Source organism: Corvus moneduloides, chromosome 2, assembly GCF_009650955.1.
Source record: "Corvus moneduloides isolate bCorMon1 chromosome 2, bCorMon1.pri, whole genome shotgun sequence".
Lineage (NCBI taxonomy): Eukaryota > Metazoa > Chordata > Aves > Passeriformes > Corvidae > Corvus > Corvus moneduloides.
The window spans coordinates 110574595-110597934 of NC_045477.1; the positions used below are offsets into that span (position 1 = coordinate 110574595).

General features: G+C 36.9%; 1 protein-coding gene across 5 annotated transcripts in view; it reads left to right on the forward strand.

Annotated features, from left to right (window-relative positions):
• Positions 1-23340, forward strand: part of POLA1 (DNA polymerase alpha 1, catalytic subunit) — a 188091-nt gene that overhangs the window by 132048 nt on the left and 32703 nt on the right. For all 5 annotated transcript variants that reach the window (XM_032100856.1, XM_032100857.1, XM_032100859.1 and 2 more), the window contains one exon: positions 13677-13773. In XM_032100856.1, the coding sequence (XP_031956747.1) occupies positions 13677-13773 (97 nt within the window). The remainder of the gene's footprint in view (positions 1-13676; positions 13774-23340) is intronic.

Sequence of the window (23340 nt, forward strand, 5' to 3'; positions counted from 1 at the left end):
GTGTCTTCCAGTCAGATTTCAGCTCCATTCCTTATCCTGATTGTAGAAATTGTAGATGCTCCAAACAATGAGTTAGCTATTATAAAAATTAATTTTCTGCTTGAGACAGCTCCTCTGGTTAGTTGCACTATATATATAAAGTTATTGTTTGCTGCACAAATACTTTTTTAAAATCCACAACTTCCCCAGCCTTCTGCAAAAAAAAAAAAATAAATTGAGCTTGCAGTTTTCCCTTGTACTTGTGTAAACCTTAACAAGAGAATTGACAGTTCTGGACTGAATACATTCAGTGTATCACTGAAGAAAAAGTTATTGATGACCTAATGTAGATAATACAGTCTTGAAGCCTTGTGAAGAAACAATGTATTAAAGATGACATCCTTTCAAGAGACAATTTCCATTGCAGAATTATACAGTGGAATGAAGATAAAATTGAGTGGGATATATAAATTTGGTGAATAAAGATGAAAGGCTGTAATGAAAAGACAATGAAAAAAAGTGTCTGCTGTAAAAGCTGTAAGATTGAGGGTAATACTAAACTTTCCTAACTGGCTATATTTGGCTGTATTGTACTTGACATCTATGCACCCTTACTAGCAACAGTCTTGGTGTTATCAGGAACTGAAAAGTCCTAAAAACTTCCCTTGTGGAGAGCTGAAGGTGAACTGTGGTATTTCTGAAGAATTCTTCTGGTACTGATTCAGGTGCACTCTCACCTGCCTTGATGTGTGTTATGGACCTGGCCTCAACATGAGCAGGCTGCTGTTTGTGTGTCAGAGTTGCCACACCTGTGGAAATCAGCTGCCTTGCTGTGCAGAATTGGAGTGAACTTCTAATTATGTAAGATTAAAGAATAACAATGTTAAAATCACAATTTTGTGAGGATAAAGTTAAAAGAGTATAGAACAGTAGCAATGATTTACTGTAAGTATATTTTATTAGGTGCTTCTGTGGTTCTGTCTAGCTTATAAAGATGGCTAATCAGGCAATCTAACTTTTTCTAGGCCAGAAGTTTTTCAGTTTACTTTTTCTAAATACATTTTTCAATTTACTTTTTTTAAGTATTGTTACTAAATCTGCTGAGAGCAGTGGCTCTGGGCAGTCTGTTCTTTCTCTACTCAAATGGAATGTTCTCTTCCTCGTTCATCTTTTTATTCCCTGTAATTTGGGCATTGGGGTGCTGCATGATACTGTAAAGGATAAGGTCATTTTTTCCCCAGCCCTACTGTAATTTAAAATTACATGATTGGCATTTTTATTGCATGCATGCATGAGTATTTTCTCTGGTCCTAAATTTCAGGTTGATTTTTTTGTTGGGCTGTCTTCTAAATCTCAGAAATAGGACTTTACTAGCTTAACAATTTAAATGTCTTAATTATTCGTAATTTATGTTCCCTGTGAGATTCATTGTGTTTTGCCTCCCACAAGCTTTTTATACAGTATAAGACACTTCTTTTTTTAATGGGAGAGATCTGGAGATGAATTTTAGAGCGGAATGGCCAAAATGGCTGTGCACTGAGTACTTTGATGGCAGTAACATGAGTTCAGTAGCTACAGCATCAACACACTATAGAGGTGTGAAGGAGAAGCTCCAAGGAGAGCCAGCATCATGCCTAGTAATGCTTTTATTCTGTTGGATCAGTTATGAATTTCTCTGAACTACATATCATGACAGGCAGCCTGCTTAGCTGCTTTTTTGGGTTACTGAAATCCAGCTTCTTGTCTACTTTTATTCTTTCACAACGCACATTTAGCTGGCATCTAAAATTGTGTATTCAAAAAGAGGCAGAGAATATCACTGTGCAGTCCCAAGAGGGGCCTGTTTTCATCAGAGGATGAAATTCAGTGTGCAGAGATTGTGAGCACAGATAAGTTACTTAGATGAGGAGGAGGAGTGAATCTTTGCAAATAATTTTATAAGTTGCTAGGAAAATTAACATGCATTCTGTTGTGATTGGGCTGCTTTTTGTGGGTATGTAGGTAAATGGTGGTGATGTTTATTCTAATGCCAATGTTGGAAATATATGACTAAGTCTCCAGTTTCCTCTTTTGTCTAGAATTTTGGTAGACATCAGCTCCTTCTACTTGGAGTGTTATATCTGGTAAAGTTCACCTCTTCGAGTGGAAATGAGCATTTTTGAGAGCAGTACAACAGTTTTATCTGAGCTGTCCGGTTTTAGCAAATGTTTTTACAAGCATTGCACCATGATCAAGAACCATCTGACTGACATTCAAATTCAAATGTCAGTTGTTCTTGCTGAAAAGTTACTGAAGTGTCCGTCCTGTTAGTGAAGTTCTCTGTTCTCCTCTTTCCTGTTTTTATGGGTTGTCTTGTTACAGCAGTGCTGTAGCTGCAGTCACAGGTTTGGGAAAGAGGGGAGGAAGTCCTGTGAGGAAGCTGCTCGACTTTGTACACTCTGGGGCCATACTCTTTTCTTTCTCAGATTATCTGCTATGGATTCTCACCACTGAAGCAAACTTGAATGTTTGTGTAGGTTTATACTGCAAGTGCCTATGTGTTCTGTCTGATCACTAGAATGGAGGGAAGAGTTGCTGGTAAGACTTCTCAACTCTTAGGATTGCTTCTTTATGGTAAGAATGTTTGTCTTGTATTGTTGTACTTCTCATTAAATCATCTCAAGTTTCAGAATGTTGTACTTGCTCAGATGTTGTATTTGTTGATTACATGTTTTAACTTCCCCTGTGGGACAGAGTCCAATATTTGAAGCATTTCATCTAATTTCTTGTCAGACATGTTGAACTTCTTAGGAAAATTTTAGTTGCTATCATCAGAAAGGTGAAGTATCTTTCTAATTTAATGCTGCTAGTTCTAGGTCGTTAGACTGCTACTCTGAGACAAAGAGTAGTAGTCTAATGAGAAAATTATTTTAACTGTGAAAAAAAAAATGTTGCTTGGACCAGCAGACTGCTGCTATAGGGAGTTTTTCACTGGGGTGTTCTATGTCTTCCAGTCATAGCCAGCTGCTTTTCTTCTAGAGACAAAATATCCCTTGCACTTGGAGGTACTAAGTCTAATAATAACTATACCACATTCCTCTTCCAGCTTGTAGGTCAGAATTTACTCAGAGATGTTGCAAAGTAGTTGCATGGTTTTCCTGTGAGGCTCACACTCACTTGGACACTGCTCCTGAGCTTCCTACAGACTTTTGCCTGGAAGCCCTTTATCATGAGATCTCTTGCTTTGCCAGTTTGGAACCACACAAATTACTTTCTGTCTTCCTTTGTATTTGGTGAAATAGTATAATTTGTATTTTGTAAAATACCATATTTCATTTTTAAAGGAATACCTGACCAGCTTTAGTGTTTTGGTGCCAGGGCTAAGGAAAAGCATGCAGTTTTCCTGTCTATGATTTTTAGGGGTTTGTTGTAAAGTTTGAAAGATTAAATTCAAAATTTCTTCACTTGTTGAATGTCAACATTCAAAATTCCTAATACAACCAGATAGTTCTATCCAGATAGATGTGTACGTCCAGGGCAAAAAAACTGCAAACTTAATTCTAGCCCCTGAGGGAAACATTAGTCTTCAGAATACTTTTGACTACACTTTTTATCCTGGGACATAAACACACCCTATTGACTGACAAAGTAAAAACCCAGAAGTTTTTAATTCTTGTCTTGTTCTTAAGTGGACTTACTCTTTTTCTCGTGGATAATCTTAGGATTGGTGTCTTCCTCTTCATGTTTGGATTTGTCAGTTGGAGGATGCAGAACCGGACAGAATCTATGGCTTTTTCTCAAAGCAGTCTAAAAACTTTACAGTAGTGACAATCCGTTTTAAACATGCATTGTCTGGTGAAACTTGTGCCACCCAGAACCTTGTTAGACTGGTAGGCAATGCCCGAGATGTGTGTAGAGAAGATGGCATTAAAAAATAAAATACATAAAATTAGTTCACGCACTGATGGTAGTCCTGGTTATGGTGCTGAGGAATCAATTTTGAGTTATGGAAAAGGAGATTGAAAATAACATATATTTTACCCAGAAAGGAAAGTGTGTGGGGATAAATCTTCCATAACATTGACCACGCGTGGAAGGGGTAGCTGGAATCTTAGTGGAATTGTCTGGTACCTAAGGTGTTGTCATTGATTTCAACCCTTGGGTAGCTGATAAAGTTGCCTCATAAGTCACTGAGATGTGTCTTTGTGCACAACTGATCTTAGCATTTCAGTGCCACCCACAGAAAAGATGCTGTCCTGTACTTTGTCATCTGTGTAACATTACTTTTCTGTAGCATTTAGTAGAGAGCCATTCTATTAAAGTCCAAGGAGCTGCTCCAAAGATACCAGATCAAACCTTGCTTCAGGGTAGTTAACTAATTGAGCTTAAATAATAGTTTGTTAAATAATAAGAAACTAGGAATTGAAGGTGAAAATCTGTCTTTTTAAACTTTTTAATCTCTTGCTAATACCTAGAATTGAGGGAGTTGATTCCTGAAGTCTTGGAAAACAGGAATACAGTAATCCAAAGCAGTATGTTTAGTTCTCTTGCTGTAAGTGATACTTTTTTTTGTTTTCACATGCATGCTTTTACATCTACGACATATTTAGACAAGCTTCTTTGTGTATCTAGCCTATTTATAGTGTTGTTTATTTAATAATAAACCATTTTTTAAATGATGTACTTGTGCTTGTTGAATGATAATCAAGATTCCACTAAAAAAAGGCTTTCACAAATGTTATTAAATTATTTTGTGGAAAAGAAATGCAACATTACCCATTTCTTAACAAAATCATAAATAAATATGTATAAGGCAAGTTGCTTACACAGGTTGCACTTTTATAGTGTATGCTTCTGGATAGCTGACAAGTGCCAAACGTTTGTGTAAAGTGTATCTATCAGTGAGGAATAACTTTATTTCTAAAAGAAGTAAATAAATATCAGGTTGCAAGTACAGAACTAGATTAAACTCATTTATGTAAATAGAAATATCTTACTTCCAAATTGTAACTTGTTACTTCTTCTACAGCCTAGATTGTGAGGACAGGAGTTGTTCTACCAGCTTTTTCCATTGTTATCCATAGCTTCCTGCAGCTGAACACCAGGAGTAGCACCCTCCATTTTTGCAAGCAGACAGAAGACTCAAAGTGTGCCTCAGATAAGATAATGAAGAGTAACCTTTTGCTCATCCTTGGCAATACACAACAGTTCTTGAATGTGTCTGCAGATTGCATAAAATGGTAAAAAGCAGCTCTGTACTTACTCTGCAGAGGCTTCCAGGAGACCTCTGGTAGTGGCCTCTCTCTCTTTGCCATGGGAGAGGGCTGTGGCAGATAGATGGTTGATTTGTGGTTCTGGTCTGGGAGGTACCTTATGCAGATTCTTTCCCTAAAGGCAGAATTTACTCCTCTTGAGGTGGTTTCATATAATCTTCTGGGTTGGGCCCCACTTGATTTATTTTCCAGCTGTGAGAAGTGTGGGTCCTGAGCAAGAGATTGAGTTGCATTCTCCATGAGTAAGGATAGAGGTCTTGTGCAGATTTCAGCTCAGTGGAGTCCTAATTGTTTGATTCTTTCAATTGTAGTAGCACATCTTTTTTAAGGTAAGTTTCCTGGATATTTACAGTTCAGTTCTTGTTTGTTAGAAAGAGCATCATGATTTTATAATTTTTTACAGAAATACATGAAATTACTTGAAAGTTAAAAGAGTTCTGTTCAGTGATGAGGGATCTTATACATGTGTTTATTTTTTCTCTTTGGAGCAAGCAGATGACCTATGGTTAACTGCAAGTGAGTGCTCTTCATTCAGTGAGTAGATCCATCAATTTTCTAGAATGAGACAGAGCTGTGCTAGCTTGTTCTGTAACACTTAAGCTAGCTGGGGAATTCTTTGCCATGGCAATCTGCAGAGCAAAATGGCAACTTTGCTTTACAGAGGTGGTTTGCAATTTTGTTTCACCAAGCCTTTTCTGTTAACTTCTTTTTATCCCAGATTATCAAGGGTTAGGTCATTCCAGAAATCCATAAATGAATGGCTTGCTTTGAAAGTCCTTGGGGTATTTCCCTTAAAATTGTAAACAGGGATTTTTTTTAAAATTATATTTGTCTTGTATACCAAGGAGAGGATATGTTATAGGAGAATATCTATATGCTGCTTATTTCAAACAGAAATTTATTTGAAGTGTGCAAATATTCTTGATCAGAAGCTCTTAAAATACAGTCGATTTTGGGATCATGTGGTAATTCTCCAGAGTAATGTTCCATGCATCTGGTTAAATACAGTTTTGTAGTTTTGCTTGTATGTGTTGCTGAGTCAGTCTGGTTCCAGAGCCATATCTGTCTTTCATTAGATGTCCAGTAAAGTTCATTTGCTTGGTTTGGCATGGAAAACCTCAAACCTTAACCTTTCTGCTGTAGATGATAGTTTTGAGAATTTCTGTACAATCTCTATCCCAGTGTAGGATGGATATTCAGACTGATTAGTCTGCAAATTCCTCAGTTATACAATGACACTGCTTTCAGAGGGAGAACATTAATATTCTAGAGGATCTCCAGATCTGTGAGGCAGATTACAGATGAAATTAATTTTTTAAAATAAATTTTTTTCATCTGATTTAGAATGCAAAGCCTTGAATTATTTGATAAACCCAACTGTTGTACCTTTTTCTCCTGTTGCACTGTCAGTACCAGTGACAAATATCCTCTGACCAGAAACCTAAGATTACAGGTGTAAGTCAGTGGTTGGCCACTGGATGTCTTTTGTGTATGTTTAGAGCCTTTAAAACAACATAAGAAAGATCATCCAGTGTCAGCCCCTCTGCCTTAGGCTAAACACCTGTCACTGAACCAGGTTGCTCAGAGCTTCATTCAACAATTCGTCATTGCTGTTAGTCATTAATTGCTGTTAAAATGTTCTTAGCAAAAAGATGCCTCAGAGCAGATAGTGTCTGGTCTTGTTGGAGGCTCAGTCACAAGTTTTATGTGCTTGTCTCCTGTACAATTGTATTAAATATTAGTAATATCAAAAATTAGTCATAAACATATTGGTGCTGAAAATTTCCAAGTGAAGAACACTTGTAATGACAAGTGTATACTGAAGGCACACAAGGCAAGTGATTCCCACACATCAGAAAAAGAGTGATTCTCAGTTAAGACTTGTGCTTCACTGCTTGGTATGATAATTGTGCTGCTCAGATGAGTTTGAGTGCTGGGTGCAAGGCAGAACTCAACCCCAAAACTAAAAGCAGGGAACATCCTGTCTTCCCTTAATAGCAGCAGCTGTTTTGGCTTGTTCATATCAGCCACCTTGCAGTTTTCTGTTTCACCTTGTGCCAGCTGTTGACCACACAGGGAGACAGTTGAATTTGGGGGTTAGTTTTTGGCCAGATAAGAAAAGAGGTGAGTAATTTTAGCTGGATTAGTGAGTTGAATGTGGTTTACTACGAGCTCAGATGAGCTGTAGTGCACACTCAAGACCAGGATCAGGGGAGAGTGTTGCATCCCATTAAAATGAGAAACTGTTTGTTAAGCATAGATGGCATGCAGTCTTTTTGTTTAAAAAGCAACATATCTCCAAGGAAGAGGAACAGGGCTTCTAATGTTCTCATTAATTGCTAGACAGAACTTAAAACAGGAAAAGCTCTTTTCATTTCAATTACTTAATGGAAAAAAAAAAAATCCCATAACGTGCAAGAGTGTCCAGTCTTCTGCTGGGCTTTTTTTCCTTTTCATTGACTCCTGCATGTACATGTAAAGACCTCTTCTTTTGTCATACAGTCCATGTTAGCATAGCTACTAGGTAAAATTTCATCCCATCTGAATCCTACTACACCCGTTTCAGTATTCTTTCACTACTTGAATGGACTTTGTGAGTCAAAATCACTAAAAAAAACCCAGTATGGATTGAACAGGTAGACAGTTTGGAGGTTAAGAAGGAAACCACATACACACAACCCCTCTCTATTTACTTTATATCCAAGGCTTCTGTCAGGAAAGATGGTGACCAAACACCTCTTGTTTTTAATGGAATTGAGTGTAAGTGGTGTGCACTTGATTTCAGCCTATTTGACGTAGACCAGCACTGTGTTTTAACCAGGCTTTGTGGTGCACAAGGAGACCAGACTTAAGCATACATCAGCATGAAGCAAGGAGCACACACATTATGAGTGTTTAGTGTAACATGAATTCACACTTTGTGAGCTCTTGTCACGCAGGAGTGTCTGCCTTCAGAATCTGCTGGTGAATAGGGGTTGTGTGCAATGCAACTGCCCTGGGTTGGCTAAAAGAAGATAGGAGGTGTGCAAAACATGACACACTAGTTTATTGCCTTGAAATCATTGCAGCATGGATTGAATTTGGATACAGAAACATCCACAAAGTTGAACTATGTCCTTTATTTTGAAAATAAAAAATTGCTGCATGTAAGAGACGTGATGGAAGATGTGTACAGTCTATACAATCTTCCAGCAGTAGATTGAGACCAGTGGCACTTCCCCGAAAAAATAAATTACCCGAAATTTGCAGCACATTCATATTCAATTTCATCACAGCAGATGCTCATTAGTATGTTGTTATTAATTGGTATTCACTTTAGGTTTTGTTTAAAATGAAGATAATAATTAGGTTTTAATTACTGCATCTTTCTAAGGGGGGGAGGGGAGGAAATGCCTCTCAAAGCACTAAAGTATTTCCTGTATGCTTTGCTCCATTACGTCTAAGCCTTGAAAGAGTCCCTAAGACACCTTTTTCTGCCAAGAGACTTCTTTTCTGTTTCCTTTTATTTCTTTCAGTTTTTAAAATATTAAGGATTTGTTTGATGGACATACTGAATCATATCACAGGAGTAAGAGCCACTATTCTTTTTAATCAAAATTATCAGAAAGGCTTTTCACAAAAGTAACTCTCTCAAGCAGCTGATTAATGAAGTGGTGCCACTGTTTTGTATTATAATTAATTGAAGTAATACAAATAACTTCTGTAGCCTGTGGAAATTATCTCTTTTGCAAAGCAGTCTATTAGAGTTAGCAAACTAAAAGCAGGGGGGTTTTTGGTGAGTTTTTTTTAATTTCTCATTGCCTTTATCATCCTTAAAACCATAGATGACACAACAGTAAACAAAGAATACACCACAGAGAGGGCTTGAAGAAATGGGAGAGAGTCAGGTGCAGAAGAAAGCAAAAGGGCAGAAAAAGTGAGGATGCAGAAAAGACTTAAAGGGTTATGAGTGTGGTGGGACTATAGAGAAGTATAAGAATTTGGGAGATGCCAAAGTGCAAATGAAAGACTGCAGAGGAATATGAGTAAAGATTGACCATCAAGTATTTGGTTAATGCAGGAACTCACAGCGAGGTTTCATGCCGGCAGATAATGACAGGACAAGGGGGAACAATTTTAAACTAGAAGAGAGTATATTTAGATTAGATGTTCCAAGGAAATTCTTTACTGTGAGGGTTGTAGGCACTGGAACAAGCTGCCCACGGAAGCTGTGGATTCTCCATCCCTTGGAAGTGTTGCAGGCCAGGTTGGATGGGGCTTTGAACAACCTTGTGGAAGCAGTCTAGTGGAAGCTGTCCCTGCCCATGGCAGGAGGGGTGAAATTAGATGATCTTTAAGATGCCTTCCAACCCAGACTGTTCTGTGATTCTAAAATTAATCTGAGTAAGGGCATCTAGTTTTCTGGCCTGTTTAAATGTACACTTTCAAGATACGGAGGTTTTACGTTCTGGTTAAAAGGTATTTAGTAGAATAACACTGGCTCCAGATGAGTAAAATATCAGAACTAGAATCACTGGTTCAGTCTTCTGCTACCTTGCTGTTCTGAGTTTTCAGCAACTTTTCTTTCTGTCTTTCCCTCTTTCTTTTCCTGATTTCTTACCTTACCTGATTTCCTTTCTTAGATCACTGTACTGCCCTTAGCTACTGAATGGATTTTAAAGGCTGGTGTGTTTTCCACTTGGGTGCCCTCTTAACAGGAGGAAGGAGTGAGGCATCCCAACTGAAGTTCCTTGGGATGTAATTTAAACCAGCCAGCATTGAGGGAGGGACCTTCTAATTTCAACACCTTAATGCAGCTGACACCAACCTTTCTTAAATAACAGAAAAGCTGGTGAGAGATTGTACATCTTAGTTTCTCCTCAGGCACTGTGTTTAGGGTAGGAAGATGGCTGCCAATGTTTAAATCTTTCCAGGGCCCTTTACTTTCAGAGAGTTGGGCTTTGCCATTTCTAAAAAAGAGGAGGAAAGGTGGACGCTAGCTATTTTTTTACTCTCTCTTGCCAGATTAAGAAAACCAGTTTCAATTCTCACATCTTGTTACAGAAGGGTTGCCTTCCTCTGGAAAAATCCTTACTCCTTGACTATGCCGTTAAGGACTGAGGGAGCAGGCTGTTGTGGCTACAGTGGGTGTACAAGGGCACCTTGCTCCAGAGCTGAGTTTTTAGGTATTGGTGAGACAGAAGAAGAGATAGTGCTACCCTTTGGTGCAGTGTCTTGTTCAAATACCAGCAGTTGCAGGAACAAGGCAAATGCTGAGCCAGACATTGCATTCGAGCAGGGTGGACTTGGCCTTGTGTGGAGGCACTGCTGTCCTTCGGGAGCTCCTGGGAAGTCTCCTTTCCTGATGGATGTATGCCCTGGTGGGCATTCTCTGGTGTGTGTGTGTGTTAGCTGAGCAAGATAATTGTCTTTTCATGACTGAGTGCTTTGTGCCCTGGTTTTGTGTTTAGTCATGGGAAAATTTGCTTATCCAGTGTTCGTAATTCACCAGTTCTGTTAAGACACTATCGGTTTCCTGCTACATAATCTGTGTAAGCTTAAATTCTTCCCAGGAAGGCAGCTGGAGGTTTGCAGTTGGCCTCATGATGCTCCAGGAAACAGTTCTACAACCATTTTAAACCTAGATCTAAACTAATATTTTGTTGGCTAAACACAATGCTTTATTTTTAACACATCTGTTATTTTTATATTAGAAGCCTAATTTTTCTGTCAAAGTGAATAACTGTGAACGAAAACTATGTACCTTTTATTCCTTCAACTGTTGATTGTGGTTTTAAACGCAATTTTTAAAAAATAGTTTGGTTGCATGAAAAGAACAAAATGTTCTTTCCATGAGTGGGAGGTCTGAAAGAAGCAGGCATACCTGCAGAAGTTAGTTCTTAATGAAATTAAGAAATCAAACATCATGGAGTAAATAAAGACTTCAAAATAGAGTTTTATTTTCATTTGCTCACCATTCAGTCTTTCATGGGAAGAAAGAAAGAAAGAAAGCATAAATTGTGATACAAATTTAGCTCTAGTTCTTCCTGTAATGCTGGGGAGTTGGGCTTTCTTTACACAAAAAATTCACCATTAAAATTAAGTATTATTTGAGTTTGAAGTTCTAGGGATTGGGATTTTCCCCCCTTTCTTAAACCTACAGGTTGTCAGAAATTAAGGAAATATAAATCCTTTCAAATATAAGGTGCCTTGTCCTTGGACTCATAAATATGTCATGATATTAATACTTAATTGCATGAAAATCTTGAAACATTTTGTTTTCTACCAGTTAGTAAGCGTAAGATGCAGGAAGCTAAAGGGAAGGAGATATTAGGACATTACCAGTAAAAAACCTCATGTGTGTGTGTATGTATATATCTGTCTATGTGTGCATGTGTACATTTTTACATACTGATTTTTGTACTTTCTTTATCCATTTAAGCAGTGACTTTCAATTAGCCTGCCTACTAATATCAGGTCACTAAACTCTATAGCTGATGCTTTATTCTTTCATGTGAGTTGTCATTCGTTTGCTTCAGTTGGCTGGCAAAGGTTGTTGTATATCCATTACCAGCAACACAGCACTTTGCATTTCTGAATTGACAAGCAGCTATATTGACCTAGCGCTTATTATGGGTCAACAGCTGCGTTAACCGACGGAAGGACTGAGGGGCAATTAAAATGAATTGGCAAAAATATATCTTCCTAATTTACTCCAATTTGTTATTTATGCTAACATTGTATGGCTTCTATGGTGACACTAAACAGAATGGACCCAATAATGGCAATTAACATAAAAATATAATGGCTAATCAAATTGACAGCAACTGTTTCTCATCATCTCGACACACAATACATTATCAAAACAAACTATTATGAAGGAGGTAATTTCAGTGTTCTATTCAACCTGCTTCATGTGTGCAGTCAGGGAGATGTGTACCAGCAATTACAGCTGAATCTAAAAAACTAAACAAATAACTTAATCGCTGTCGTCCTCCTTTTTTCTTCTTCAGGAAGCAGTAATCAGGATTTACTAAAAATAACTGGTGTATAATAGTATAATGATGATGCATATCGTAGAATAGCTAATAAGGAATAAAATATGCTTCTGTGTGTCTTTTTTTAAAATAGGTTCACATGAAGTGGAAAAAAAACTATACTGTTAAAATACATAAAAAATAACTAAGCAGTAGTAATAGTTGTCAAATGTCTCAACATGAGTTGCTTAATAGTTATAGATACTTACTGCGTGTCAACAGAAGTGTAAAATTAGCTGAATGTAGTAGCAAAACTTGGCTCGATTGGGCACAAGACTGAAAAGCTAAGTTAAAGTGGAATTCCCATAAGTAGAAACAGTTTACCAGTTGCTCTTCCACTGCATTTTCAGGATCGTTCCCTGTAGTATGCTGGGTGGCAATTTTACATGGGTCTAACCACATCCTTTGTTTTATAGCTCATCAAGAAAATCTTTGAGGGTTCGTATATGTCTACCTCTGCGCTAAATATATTGAAAGGGACGCTACTTCCAAATCTGATGCTGTTAAAATTATCTTATTCTTTCTAATGAACAGCTCTTCAAACCATTGTTGGCCAATATCTAAAATCCAATATCTTAAACAGCAGGGAGTGGAATGTGGTTTTATGGAACAAGGGTGCAAGAGATGAATTGAAAGGTTTTAGTTGTAGTGTGATCAAGATCGATCTCATGTGTGTTCAAGCAATTTCTAGAGCCCAGAACAGTGGCAGTGATAGGAGAGCATCTGGGTGTGTACTTTGGAACTAGAGGAATAGCACAGGGGCTTGACATAACTGGCCTTCAGAGCATTTAGTTGAATATCATATTCCACAGGTACACATCTCCAGATGTTTGAACTACATGTGTGATTACTAGCATACAGTAGCCTTCACAGATGTGTAGAGCAAGGTGATGATGTAGCTGTAAAGGTGTATATGCACCTGTTCTTATTTGGATGACACATTCCCAAATTATGTAACCACAGCTGGGGTAGGAGGAGGGGAATACAGGCAAACACCTGTATTCATAAAAAAATAGACTTTAATTCTTTTTTTTTTTTCTTAGTTCATTGTATTGTACAATATACTGAAGCACTAAAATTATTCCTTTGTCCCGTCATTCTTACGACTTGCATTTTCTTGCTAAGGCATCATTGTGATATGTGTATCTATAAGAATGGATAAATGCATTTTGAGTTTCTGTATGAACTTGTAAGTTCAGTTCATTCATATAAGTGCTCGGTGTAAATTGTGAGGAAAAGTGTAGAGGTGTAGTAAGGACACTTTGCAGCATAGTACTAATAATAATTCCAAAAGCTGACATGAATAGAACATATAAACTGTTGGAAAAAAACCAAATAGAAATAGTTGCTTTTTAGTGGTGGACTTAGAAATGGGTGCAAGAGACACATTTTGAGTTGGGTTTTTAATTGCTGTCTTCTTCCATTACAGTATTCTGATAAGGCCCTGTACACTCAGCTCTGCTTCTACCGATACATTTTTGATGTGGACTATGCGATGGATAAAGTGGTTACTGAGGAAGATAAAGGTATGTTTAATTAATTTTTAATTAATTAACTATAGTTTAGTAGCAATTTGCATGCTAAACACTAGAGCTACTGTACTCTGAACTATGAGGCTGTAATCTATAACAGAAAATAGAAGAAAGTATGACTTTAAGAATCCCCTATAAAGGGAATGTGTTCAGTTGGAGTTCACCACTTTAAGAATATATTATATGCCCCCTTTCTTCTTTTGAAGTGACTGTGCTTTGGAAAATGTGCTTTTCTTGTGTGTTACACCCTTAGAGCAATCTCTTTGCTTGAAGTACATGTGAGCTTCAGAAAACAGATTAATTAAAACATATGTGTACATAATTAAAACTTACATTCAACTGTTAGCATTGGAGAGACACTTTTTATCAGGGAGAAAAATGAGGGCACAAGAAAAGCAATAATGCCAACTATCTACAAACCTCTCTTAAATACAATACAGATTAACCTGATCTTAGGAAAAGTTTTTTCTCTTCTCCCAATTACCATAACATTTCTGAACTAAAACATTTCTAAGCTGTAACGGATCAATGGGTTTTATGCAGGTAAGTGATTTTCAAGCTGACAGAAAAATATTTCTGAGAGTGGGCTAATGCTTGGAATTCTGAAAAAAAGACATGTTTGGGTCCCACCACTGAAGCGTGTTGTCCACAGAGAGCACTTGGCTGTGTCCTCTGTGGATCTGGAGGTGCCCGTGAGGAAAAGGTGCTGCTGTTGGGACTGTGTTCTGATGGCTGCTCTGCTGTCAAAATCATCCCCACCCCTGCCCCTCATCTGCAGTTAGGTTGCTGGGGGGTGAAAAGAGATGAAATAAAACTCAATGTTTCTAAATGTTGTTTCGATAAACAATGTATGGAAATAAAAATAGCGTAAAAAAAGCTCTTAGCAAAAAACTGCTCAAATAAGCAAACCAGGCTGCTTTTGGCCTGTTGTACTTAGGTTTCTTCTTGTAGAAGTTCTTGTTTCCTCTCCCTGATCCCTGTAAGTAAATGAACTCACTCTGATGGCTGCACTTCACAATGGCTTTGTACATCTAAAGAAGTCACAGTGTGTAGCCGTGTCAGTCTAATACAGCCCTGTAGATGTACTGAAGGAATGTCATGGAGTGGATGCTACTGGTGGCTGAAACCAAATTGTGTGTAGATCTCTCGCCTAATAGAAGGACATAAGAGTAGAAAACACTTCATGGGTGATGACATCCAATCCCCTGCTACAGCATTCCACTGCATTTTTCAGGACTGCAAGTTTCTGGAACTTCATTTGGAAACTTGTGAGTGGTGATTCTCCTGTGGTGACTGAAAAGTCACTAAAATTTTCATGTTCTAACTTGTTTGTGGCTAGTTTATGGCTATTCACTAAATGTTTATTTATTTTAGTTCCCTGATGTTCTCTGCTATGCTTTTGGAAATTGTGGGAACATCTTTGTTTTGCAACTAAGGCAGAGACTCTTAGCTTTCTTTAAGAAGAATTGGTCTCTCTGCTGTACGGTTCTTCCTCTTAGCACCTTTGTGTGTGGTCTTTTCTAGGTTGAATTAATCTTTGGAATATGAGAAACTAGAAATGATGTGGTATTTTAGATAGTATCTCTCCAGTGTCTTGTTCACTGGGTCTGGTACGTTTTCTGGAATTACATTTGCTGATGCTTTCTTGAGCCACCTACATCCTGTTGACAGCTATTCGTATCATTAACTTGTAGTGAAGTAATCATAGTAATCCTGAGGTTTGAAAGGGTTTTTTTCCTCCTGTCATTTCAGAATCATGGGTTTATTCATATCTCAGGTTCATGCCACTTGTTTTACTTAATTTTCCTGGTTTCATTAATTTTTGACTGCTTAATCCCATTTGTAATATTAGACTTCAAGGTTAATAAATTCTCTTTAAAAAATAGTATGGTGGCTTCTGAATTCACATAATTTACCACCTTCTGTTTTAATGGGAAAATGTTTCTTGGACCCTGACCGCTAAGTTCAATAAAATTAGTTTTCAGAGTAATTCTTAAGGAATTGTAAGAATTCTGCTAGGTCTTTTTTCTCTTGGACAGTTAACCTTTCAGCATGATGTATTTTTCTCTTTTTCTTAGCTGTTTGAAAATTATTGTATTATCTTCTTCAGCGAGCCAGTGATTTCAGTCTTGGTGTTGCAGCAGGTGTCAAGGCCAGATGAATTGAAACTCTTAATTTTCCTTTAACAGTTGATTCTCTTCAAAGCAATTGGCTATGTGCGTATGGTAAACCCATATAATTCTGTCTCATTTTTCAGATCTCTTTTGGGAGGAAGATACCCTCCTACAATATATGCAGAATTTGACAATAATTGTCCGTGGCTATTTGTGCCACCTTTTTATTTATAGGTACCAGTGTTCTCTGTTTTCTAGTAAGGTATGTTACTGATTTGATACACTTCATGTTAAACTGTGTAGGATTAAATCATTTTCATGTACCATTTTTGTAGTAGGTCTGAAATGGAAACCTAGTGAACTCCCCTTTATAACATGAAGCTTGTGTTTATTTTCCCTGGGAACAAAAAGATTTTGTTTCCATGCAATCATTCACAAGCCATTCTGTCTTTGATGTGCGATCAGAATCATTGCCTTTATCAAAAAGGGTGGCAAAAATTTAAGTGTAGGTTTTGTACATCTTTGGTATCTTCAGTTTCCTCTTTTCATGTGACTAAACCACTGCTCGACGGCTGTTTTGATTTTGGTTTGGGGAGGTTTTTTGCTTTGTTTTGGGTCATTGTTTCTTGAAGACCAAATTGCATGAACTTTCGTTGTTTCTACCTCTTGCTGCCATTTTTCCTGAATTTTTAAACACCAGTTCTTCTTTTTTTGTAGATTCTGTTTATTCCTAATAGCAGCTTTAGTTGTTATTTATCTTGGAGTGTTCTTCCATAAAAAGAAAAATATTTTGATGGCTAGAGATTGAAGATATAAATCTGTTTCCACTGTAGTTTGAACGCATTCATGTTTTGTCTCATTCAGGACCTTGAGATTTTACTACTAGTTCACTTGCATTTTCTGTTCTTGCCTCTTCAAAATACAGAACCTTAATTGCAGAGCAGGTTTTGTTTGTTCAGCTATTTACACTGAAGGCCCATGAAATGGAATCTAAGATAATAATTGTGAAATCAGTAGGAGTTCAGAAAGATGTCCAAGCTGCTTCCTTTCCCTACTAGAGGATCAATACCACAGCCTACTTTTTACAGATGGGCTAAATTTAAAAAATCTCTGGCAATGCAGGTTCTACAACTTGGCAAGTTGTACAACCAGTTTCTTGTGGTGTTTGGTGTGGTCACTGTATAAGTGTAGAGAGCTGGTCTTGGTATCTGAGGTGAATTTTGCTTTCTGAAGCTTATTCTGTGCATGATGGGGGGATACACTGTTCTCTTGGAGAGTTTTACATATTTAAAACATGCAGTGCTGTATTCTAAGTCTCTTTCGACTACTAACCTGTTTTGTGGAGGAACAGCAGGGGAGTGTTTCACTTCTCTCTGCGTATTTGATTGTTGGTTTTTTGTTTGTTGTTTTTTTTTTTCATTTTTTATAGACCCTCAGTGGGTCAGGCCTACCACAGAGGAATACAGCAGAAGGATTAATTAATATCTTTTGCAGACTCTTCTTCTGCTTATTTATACCACCGTGGTGATTACAATATCGTTCACTCATGTTTCATTTGGGATCTACTGTAATCACTAGATAGTTATTGTTCCATCTTTTTCCTGTGAGAATCAAGAATAAGCTGGTTGGTTTATGTGATGTTTTCTCGTTTCAGTGACTGGTAAAGTTAGCTGTCAGTTATTCCACCCAGGAATATCTGGGTGATAGAGTTATGGGTCTTTTGTCCTATTATTTATTAATACTGGCATTTATCCTCCAAACCAATGTTTCCTTTCCTCTGGAAGTTTGAGGTCTGTTATGATGGTACAATTTAATAGGTTAACACCGTGATACAGTGCAAGGTTCTTATACTACAAAAAGTGAAATTCTGGAAATTCTTGGCTGTCTTTCTAAATTAGGAACTGTTGCACAATTAGTATTAGGTTTAAACCCAGTTGAATTTTTAACACTGCTATGCCCAAACCCCTGATTTAAGATACCAGTAATACTAGAAGGGCTGTTTGTTCTGAATTATTTTTTTAATCTGAAAAGGGACAAAATGCTCTGTTGTGAGTATATATACTCACAACATACATATATATACATGCTCAACACGTTTTCAGCACTTTCTGACAGTTTTTGAAGCTGGGCTGTGAGTGTGATCAGACATTGCTACTTTGAGCAAGCAGAGCAGTAAAAAGCAGCAGGAGTAGCAAAATAGTAGCATCCTTCCTTTATATAGATGAAAAAGGATGGGTCAACTATCAGTGATTTTGGACACTTGAGGCTTAAATACAGGAGTATGCTCACTGTGTGTGCCTTAACTTCAGAATGGAAACCTATGTATTTTTATGGCTATGTCATCAGGAGATCAAAATAGAGTGTAGTAATCTTTGTATCATTATTCCATTCAAACATTGGTATTGCTAAATATTCAAAGATACTACTGTTTTCGTTTTGCTTCTACCAAAGTAAAATGAAAACCTCTGAAAGTGAAGAGAAATGGAGCCCTCATAAAGTCACTACAACTACTGTGCCTTGCATGGATATCTCCAGTTCAGTTTCCCCTGACATTATCTGGCATCAAATAGAAGATAAGGATGCTGCAGTCTCCTTATTCACAATGCATTGGTATCACTGAGGTTGCTTATGGTGCTGTGATCTTTTTGGAGAAATAGGATCCTGATCATAGGATTTTTTCTGTACCATAAATGGGGCTGCCATATCTGCCAATACTGCCTTTCAGCTGTCCCATTTCTCAGAGAGGGAAGGTCACAAATGTTGTTTGAAAGACATTTAAGTATTTCAGAGACAGAAACTGGAAAGCTGCTGTGGTGGATTCTTTCCCAGAGTATATTCAACCATTGAGCCCATGGCTGTTTGATTCTGAAAAGTCTCAGCATATCCTCTTAATGGATAAGCAAAAGAAAATGAGGATGGGAGGAAGATAACTTTGGGAAAAGCAGTTAAGTATTCCTGTGTATTAGGAAGACCTACCTCTTTGAAGTATATGCCACTTTGTGGAAATAGAATGTAATTGTTTTGATCATATACTTACAGGCTGCAGTTTTGTAAAACCAAATGCATATTCAGAGGATGTTTTCACACTTTTATTACAGCTTTTTGTGTGCACCTCACTCCACCCTTCCATGCAAACATCAAAAATCCCTAGTTTACTTTATGGATGAATAAACTGAAAAATTATGTTGGGAAAAAAACTCTTCTGGGCTGTTAGACCTAGATGTAAAAAAATCAGCTCTGAATATTTGTGTGAATCCTGTCAGTTCAGTGGTGAGTGGTTTTCCTCAGTATGTTCATAACTTGGTGTGTCCAGTAGCAGGTTGAAGTGATTTTTTTTTTTAAATGGAAGACTTTTTGTAAATCAGAACAATTTGCCACATTTTTGTCATTGTACAGACAGAGGACTACAGCAAAGTACTTGTTGCAATAGATAAGAAAGGGGATGTAGTTTTCTGCACGTGCATTCTAGTGGATGATAAGGAGAGACTGTATAAATTACCGAGGTGTACGTGTGTGTGTGCACTTATTTGTAAAATGGCAGCAGCTGAAACCTGGCCTAATCTCTTTTCAGAGGGTGCAGTTTAATAAACAAAACATTTCTGATGGCATCACATCTCCAGACACCATCACTAAGACATCAGTTCACTGTAGTGATCTCTACATCCAAGAAAACAAAAGCTCCTCTTCACATTTTCTGTCAAGTACTTTGTCTTCCAATCATGTTGTTTTGAAGAGACTGTAAAATAATAATTCTCAAGAATTTAATCTGAGTCTTTCTTCAAAAGCACTTGTTCATTTTTCCTTAATATGTTGTTTTGAAGAGGAAGACTTGTGAACTTTTTTTTAGATTTGGGTCACTATTTCTTGAGTGTTTTTAAATTTAACTTTTTTTGAAAGCAAAAACTACTGAAAATTCTTTGCAGTAGGTTTTTTGAGCCTTTTGAAGTAATGTACAGGCAGTTAGATTATCTTTAAATCTTAAGTCATCCTCCCCTAATGATCATGCCTTTTTTTATTGCCTCTTGGACATTTTTAAGATCTTAAGTGTAATGTTTTCTCCATTCTATTTCTGTTCACGTTGTCTTTTTGTTAAACCTACAAAATCTAAATAAACCCAATTAATACTTTACATTTCTATAACCCTTTCTCTAAGGACAAAACTCAATGGGTTGGGATGCCTCTCTTGGAGTTGTTGTTTCTTCTCCTTGTGAAGGAGATAAATAGAAATAATGAGTTAAAACAGTTATGATATGTCTACAATGTGGAGAATCTATGGCATGAGAGGAGTGCATTTACTGTGGCCCAGACCACTAATAAAATGTTTTGATTAAGGAAGACTTCTTTTCCTTGCACATTGTCTTAATGTTGCAGATGGGATGAAGGAGTGCCTTAGCTAATTTCTGACTCCTCAAATTGGAATGCTTATTTGACCTCTTCAAATAAATACCCTGCTGCTACTGATAGGGTTTGGGGTTTTTTTCTATGTGGAAAAAAGTGAACAGAAATATCTTCTCATTTGCACTTCAGGATTTTTTTCCTACTGATGTATGAGTAGATGCAGGCCAGCTTGTTATCTCTAACCCATGCAATGGCATCATCTATCTGGTGCCATCTGCCTCCTCCTTTATCAGTTCTCTTGTGAGTTTCTCTAAACAGAAAATATTTCTGAAGCAGTTTTTTCTTCACTGTTTCTTTTTTTGTCTGAAACACTGACATTTTTATTATAGAGACCTTTGTCCTTCTGGTTTCATCTCCTTAGTAAAGTCTGGGGTTGTTTTTTTTGATGGGGGTCAGTTCTGCTGTTGTTCACTGCAAGTCAGAAATGACGTTTTAGTGACTAGTGCTTCTCACAGCGGTTTGCTCTTTTCTGTTGAGGAAAGTGCAAGACCAGCATGTTTTTCCTTTTAGAAGACCCAAAAGTTTTGTGGATCTGACTGTACTAAGAAAAAGTAATAAATTCCTGTATTTCAGATACCAGAATTCTGACATTGATGCTATTTTTTTAAAAATTATTTTAGTAGAAATTTGAAATATAAATGTAAACAATTTAACTCTGTAGAGTGCATTCAATATATGTGTGCCTAGACATCAGAAAGATAATGTAAAGCTAAGGCTTAAAGAGATTTTTAAAAAGATACAATTATCTGTATGATTTTTAAGTCTCATATGAAATGTATTTTAGAACTTGCCAGTGATGGCTGATAATCACTTTGATATTTTGAGGAAAATGGTAGCTTTAAACAGATGATACAGAATTTATTTTTAAAAATGTATTGTGCTTATACAGTTGATGGCTTTTATTTCCATAATGTTTTTTACTACATAATTATACATCTTAATTACGTAATTACCGTCATAATTATTATGTAATTACATGTAGTTCCACTAATTACAAAATCAGGAAGTGTAATTATCTACTAAAAACTTTCTGAAATCTTATTTGTTCAGTAGAGATTATTTAAAAGACCAGTGACCTACTGAAGATGGCGTGCAGTGTTGTACTTAACACCAGCCCTCTTTTTTCCCCTTCCTCATGGGCAGTACAGTTTGACAGGGTTGTGGAAGGACTTCCATGTCTTTAATTATGACTTGCCTTGATAGGAGGTTGGAGAACTCAACTGTGTTGCCTGCAAATTTAGAGCCTCTTAATTTTTGCCATTGATACCTTATGTCTTTAAATTTAAAGACTCTGTAGCTGAACATCCAGAAAGTTGCATGGTTTGAGTGAACACCTTTGTGACATTGTTTGTATTCTGGTTGAGGGTGTCTGGTTCAGGTGTTTAGTGTCAGGTATAAAGATGTTTGAGAAAGTTTGTTCATGGCCATGTGTATGTGGAGTGAAAGCTTGACTCCACAAAAGATAAAGGGAATGTAGCTGATTTCTCATGGTCCAAAGATTTCATTTATTGCATAAAACTGCTTTTGAAAAAATTGTTTTCCTGTATTGATATACACTTATGTCTGTATGTTGTTTTATTACTTACTATGGCACATACTTGATTATAGATTTGTCTAATCATGCAGTTTGAAACCAAAAACATTTGACTGCATGTTATAGAAAAGCAAAATTAATACACAGGACAATCTGTGGTTCTTTTGCCTGGGTGCTGTATTAAAAGAAGATAGTAACTATATTTTCTATATGTTAAATTGTGCTACCTTTAGTAGTTTGAATGAAAAGAGTACTGTAAAGTGTTAGATTTGGTGATCTTTTTTCATTCTGTAAGACTGTGATGTTTCAAAATGGCATCAGAGATACAAAGCTTTTTCTCACATGCATTATGACAGCAAGCATTTATTTATTATGTCATGGTATTAAAATCACCAAAAAGAAAAATACTTCCAGTAACAGAAAGCAGAATTAATGTGAAGGGATAATTTTTTTAAAAGTGATTATTGTTTGTAATACTAGAAAAAACTAAGAAGAAGATTGTAATCTATGTCAGAAGGGAAATGGTGAAAAAGAAACATGAAGAAAGGGGGGTACTGGAATACTGAAATTTCTTTGGAACACCTCAAGACTTAATACTGTGTTGCACATGTATCAGAGTGTAATTTTTCTGTGCTTGTTGCATAAGGCAACTGTTTTATTGTATACTTGCCAAAAGCTATTCTTAGCTCCCGGATTTGGCCTGGGTTTGCAGTTGATGTGAATATGTCATCTTCTTGATGTTAAATGTAATTACCTCAACTCACATCTCCTATGTATATGAGTCCTAAGGAGAATTTGTCTCCAAACCAGTTTAAATTATATTGATCATTAAAAGAAACACATGGAGTCATTATTTGTGAAAACCAGGGCCTATTTAATCTCCAAGATTTAAATTATTGCTGCAAATAAAATTATGTTAATTATTATACTCACTGAAGTATAATAACTGCACAGGAGACATTTCTTTTGAAATATCTTCCTGTATCCTCAACAAACAAAGGATTTCTATCAAATTCATTATGAAAATATAGTTATGCTCTTTTCTCTAAGAAATGGATGTAGGTAAGCTCTTCTTTTTATTAGGGACTAGTAAGTCATGTAGAGAATAGCATAATGGAAAATGTTTGTTTTATTCCATAGGGGACACAAAAATGGTGCATGATATATGGATAAAAATGCAGCACAAGACAAAGAAGTGTCTAAATGCAGCTTAAATTTGGTTTATTAAAATAAAAAAATACTGCCTTCCATAAAGGAGTATTACATTTTTGCCATCTCTCCATCAGAAAATTGTGGTGGTATCAACCAATCCTGATTGATATATTTCTGGAGGAGCAGGGGCAATTGAATACTTGAAGCCGTGGGTGTTGCTGCCTTGAAAATAAGGAATGCACAAGACAGTGTTTGGAGTACATATTCCAGAAAAGAAATATCTCTTCATGTCGTGGGCAGAGCCTCCACTGGCAGTTTTCAAGTCCCTCTCTCAGCAAAGCTGCACTCATTCTGTGACCTTTG